This window comes from Rhamphochromis sp. 'chilingali' (genome assembly GCF_963969265.1).
Source record: "Rhamphochromis sp. 'chilingali' genome assembly, chromosome: 3".
Classification (NCBI taxonomy): domain Eukaryota; kingdom Metazoa; phylum Chordata; class Actinopteri; order Cichliformes; family Cichlidae; genus Rhamphochromis; species Rhamphochromis sp. 'chilingali'.
Genome location: NC_137931.1, coordinates 5,948,514 through 5,953,283, shown reverse-complemented (window position 1 = coordinate 5,953,283; position 4,770 = coordinate 5,948,514). Strand labels below are relative to the sequence as shown.

General features: G+C 37.5%; 1 protein-coding gene across 2 annotated transcripts; it reads right to left on the bottom strand.

Annotated features, from left to right (window-relative positions):
• Positions 1-1,054: 1,054 nt before the first annotated feature.
• Positions 1,055-3,890, bottom strand: LOC308393456 (uncharacterized protein). Of its 2 annotated transcripts, XM_080877225.1 has the most exons (4): positions 3,673-3,890; positions 2,600-2,748; positions 1,735-1,899; positions 1,055-1,659 (listed from the first exon to the last, which is right to left on the bottom strand). In XM_080877225.1, the coding sequence occupies exons 2-4, from the start codon at positions 2,654-2,656 to the stop codon at positions 1,492-1,494; spliced, it is 390 nt and encodes a 129-aa protein (XP_080733351.1). In that variant the 5' UTR covers positions 2,657-2,748; positions 3,673-3,890; the 3' UTR covers positions 1,055-1,491. The 2 variants fall into 2 exon arrangements, 1 of the variants encoding a protein (XP_080733351.1); XR_013970982.1 differs by lacking the exon at positions 2,600-2,748 and having other exon boundaries at positions 3,673-3,854.
• Between the last annotated feature and the right edge of the window lie 880 nt (positions 3,891-4,770).

Genomic DNA, 4,770 nt, shown 5'->3' with positions numbered 1-4,770 from the left:
AAAAGACAGTGTACATCGCTGTCACAACAGCGTTTGTTTTCATTCAAAGGCTTTATGGCTTTAATACCTGGTGGGCTGGTCTGTAGTGAAAATGCCCAATTTTTTGTCCCAGTCCAGCCCTGCAGGTTAATACTGGCAATGTCACCATGCCAGCTGACTGTATTTCATCATCAGCCAGTGTTGTTCTTTATACATCAATATTACCAAAGTTTACCATAAGGCAGCATAGAAAGTATTTACTTGCTTTCAGGTGTTATTCAAATGTTAGTCTTTTCATTTGTTTCCCCACTTTTTTCCTGTTTCAAAATCAAACTTCAGTTTGTGAGAAGATTATCTTCTTTTTTTAATAGGCATTGGTTTTGCATTGGCATTGGCTAATTTGTCAATTGTTTGTTACAAATGTTCGTATTTTAATATTCAAAAATGTTTTTGCCCAAAACATATGTGCACTACATGTCAGTAAAAATACTATGCAAATATTGATGTCCTTGACTGCTGAATAAACACTGACTGATTGTATCTCTTGTACTTTATCAACGCAGTATCTAAAAACTTTGCACCGTAGTGGTTAAAATCTCATTCTAATAAGAGTTAAAAGCGCATTCGGTTATTAGGTTTATAGGGTTATTGAATTATGGTTAACGGTTGGTACACTCAGAAAAATAAAGGTGCCAACTGGAACCAAAAGTGGTTCTTTAGACTGATGCCATAGAAGAACCTTTTTTGGTGCCACAAAGAACCTTTCAAACAATGGTTCTTTGAAGAACCATTTCTTTCAGTGGTTCATTGAAGAACCTTTAAAGGTGCCCCAAAGAACCATCAAGAAATGGTTCTTTGGGGCACCTTTAATGGTTTTTCAAAGAACCTTTTTAAAAATGGTTCTTTAAAGAACCATTTTTAAAAAGGTCCTTCAAATGGTTCTTTAAAAGAACCATTTTAAAGAACCTTTTTTGAGTGGTTCTTTAAAAAACCATTTTAAGTCTTTCAAAATAAAATGCATCATAAATTGAATTTGAGTAGGGTAAAATAAATACGAGCACAGCATAGACATATATTAATGGTTTATTGTCATTTTGTAGTATACCAAAAGACAAAAAGGCATTTTAGCCCTCAGCACAACATCAATACTAATACATGTCACATATTAGTGTTTTAAACAGTAATAATTAAATATATTTGCTATACTATAAATAAATATATATAAATACTATAGCTACAGATAACACAACAAATAATACATGTATTGTTTAATTAATAAAACATCAGAAAGTGATAAAACACATTAGAAATAGCAATAGCTTCATAACAGACCAATAAATCAACACATTTTCATCAGCAGATGTTTGCATGTTCAGTAAAAATATTTCAACAAGTTTATGATTAAAATGATCAATGAACTTTAGCATTACACCATGTAATGTACGTTTCATGTTGTACTCATGGTCCTTTGTTAGTCCAGTTTAGGACAATGTCTCTGACGTATGTTTCATATCAAACATATGTCATATCAAAACAAGCCCACACCTGCAGTTGTTTCAGTTTTTCACTGGCGTTTCCTGTCAGCTGGTCAACCTCACTCAGGCAGACATCCATATCAGCCAACCAAACGACAAGCTCCTCCCTTTGTGCTTCAAATCCCTCCCACTCTGAGACAAGGAGCTGAAAGAGAGAGAAAAGAGTCAATTATAAAGAAGAGAAAAGTGAAACCCTCCTCAGAAGGTCTGACTCGCATACCTGCAGTTGACCTGTGATGGACTCCAGTTTGGCGTTCACGTCATCCCTCGCCGATGCCAGCAGCCGAGTCTGCAGGGTGCCCTGGAAGAGCTGAGTTAATGTTCGACTCCTCCTGGTCAGGCTCTCCAGCTGGATGAGCCGAGGTCTCCCCTCTCGCCGCTGCCTCTGAACACAGAAACACAAATTGCATCTGAAGCAGGAGGTGCAGATTTTTTGCTATTCTTTTCTAAATCCAGGCTAGATCACGTGGAGGTATTTGGAAAACTTTTTTGGCCAGTGGACGACTGTTGTCTTGCAGAAAGTCAAATCACACATATGCGATACACAATCAATTCACAAGAACACATTATAAAAAATAAGTCCAGTTCTTGCCTGATTTCAAATGAATTCTGCATCAAAACAGGGTGACAGAAGTAAAACGAGTGCACAAAGCCTCACTTTGTACAAGCCTGCTATTACAGTTCTCCTCTATGCAGACGACTTTCCTGTTTTCAAGGCACAACTTGGATCTGCTGTACGAATCTTATGGATACACACTAAATGAAACAATAGTGTGCATGACTCCAGATTCTGATCCCTCATCCTAATATGGTCCCAACATAGCAACAGCAATAAAGCAGATGCTGAGGCTAAAAAAATACAAAGTCCATAAACCAATGGCTGACATGGGTTTTATCATAAGGGTGATAAATATACAGATTTCAGTCTGTCTTAGAGATTTGATGTTCATTTACCTGCAGATGCACTATACGTGCCTGCTCTATGGTTTTTCACAACATTTTGCACATCACTATTTAATACAGGAAGTACGTGAACTAAAACAAGTCATCTTTCTTTGTGAGAGGACCATATTAATGAAACAAACCTCAATGACATGATAGGGATCCCTAAAGATGCTCCTGCTGCTTCTCTTCCTCCTCATCCTAAGCTTCCTTCTCCTTGTCCTCGCCTTCCATCCAATTGTAATTCAACCTAATTGTGTTTCTCCCCCTCCTCTTCCTCATTTTGTTGGAGCTGTGAACACAATTAATGTGAATCTGGATTAATTTGTGCAAACAAGAAAAATCTACAGCTTTTTGGTCAGAGGTGCTCTTGTGATTTAAGCCGGGTAGAGTAGATTTATGTGTTGATGCTACCTGCTTCAGCTCTGGCTGCTGAGTGATATTTACACCCTGGCTGGATTACAAACTTTAACCATGTGCTGAACTTTGGCCCAGCGTTGATACCTCTTGTTAGTATAACGACCTCTTCTTAGCTTGTATGTATGATGGTGGATAAATGAAATATACAAAAAAATTAACTATATTACAAAAGAACATCTATCTTGGAAACATCAAATGACCGGAGCATAACTTGTCAACTAGTCCGAAACTAAGTTATGCAGGAACAGTCAAAGACACACCTTCTCATGTCACATTTCTATTCATTTCTATATAATTCGATTAGACAATAAAGAGTTATCTAATCTAATTATTCATTCAAAACACTTATGCATAGCTGCATTTTATACAGCTCATACAGAATTCAAAGTACAGGTTCATGTGAGTATTTAATGTACGGCTCAGATCTACAGAATTTCAGAGTTTCTAGAGCAGACACAGAGCTCACGTCACAACAGGCTTCAGGCGCCATTTTAGTGACTTTAACAATATATTAAATTTTAATTTCGGTCTAGCTGACATTAGGTTATGTACGCAGCACGCAATTGAACCACATATTTTAGAAGCCAAAGGTTCAAATTAGCTGGGAGCAGCTTCACTTAATTATAACAGTGGTTTTGTTAGGAAAACAGTTTCTGTATACCGTATACTAAATTGCGCTGACCTCAACGGCTAACGTATCTAGCTAATCGCTACTGTTAGCACAACATTAACAGCAAGCTACAATGACGAGTAACAAAAACAAAACAGTAATAAGGTTTTAATGGAAATGTTTTACCTTTTCTAACAGTCCCAGAATCCACAGCTTCAAAGTCCAGCAGGTACTGAAGACTGTTATCCGTTTCGCTGTCACCGTCCGTGAGTTTTTTTTCCCGAAGGTCAAGGCCCGCCGCTCGCACACTCTGTCTGCGCATGCGCATCCCAACGACTGACCCCCTCCGTCCGCTCCCGGGAGGTTATAGTATGACGTGTTCTGACGTCACTCTCTCTCTCCCTGTCATTTATTTGGCTCGAAACACATATTAACAAATTGCTCAGTGATGAACAACTACTCAGATCATTTACCTAAGCAGTGCGCTTTGTCAAAACGAAGTGTGTGTTCATTACACTGACATTCTGTTCTGCAGTTGTTATTTACTTGTATTTTATAATTTGACTTTACATACTGCTGGGTGGTTTGTAAAGTTTACAATAACTAGTATTATCATTATACTATATTTTCAAAAATATATAATAATCTCAAAAGTAATGCCTTGGAGTAGAAAATAGTAATGCTTTATTAAAATTTAAAACTAAAGTACAGTACTTGAATGTGTGTATTGTGTCTACTGTTTGCAAATATTTCTAACTTTTATTTGAATATTCAGTTTCCTACCATCTTCTCTTAAAGGGTAATTGCCAGGTATCCCGCCCTCCCCCTTTGCACACACATGCACACAAAGAAAACACACAGTATAATTCACAGCCTCATTATAGTGAATAAATATTTATGCTATTTACACCATCAAACTTAGATTGCTAAGGATGAAGAACCTTTTGTTCTTTAAAGAACCATTTGTAATAGCTGAAGAACCATCCACAAAATAAAAAGGTTCTTTGACGTATGATGATTCTTTAAAGAACCATGAAGACATCTGAAGAACCATTTAAGAACCATAATTTTTCTGAGTGTAGAATTGTTTTTAACATTATCTGACAATTACATCTGCCACCCTTCTCCAAATCTGTGCCCCTACCTGGCCCCCCCAACAAAAGATTTCTAGACACGCCACTGCTCGTTTACGGAGGGTGCAAAATGCGGCAGCTTGTGTTTTAACTGGCACTCGAAGGTTTGAGCACATCTCCCCTATTTTAGCTTCACTTCACTGGCTGCCCA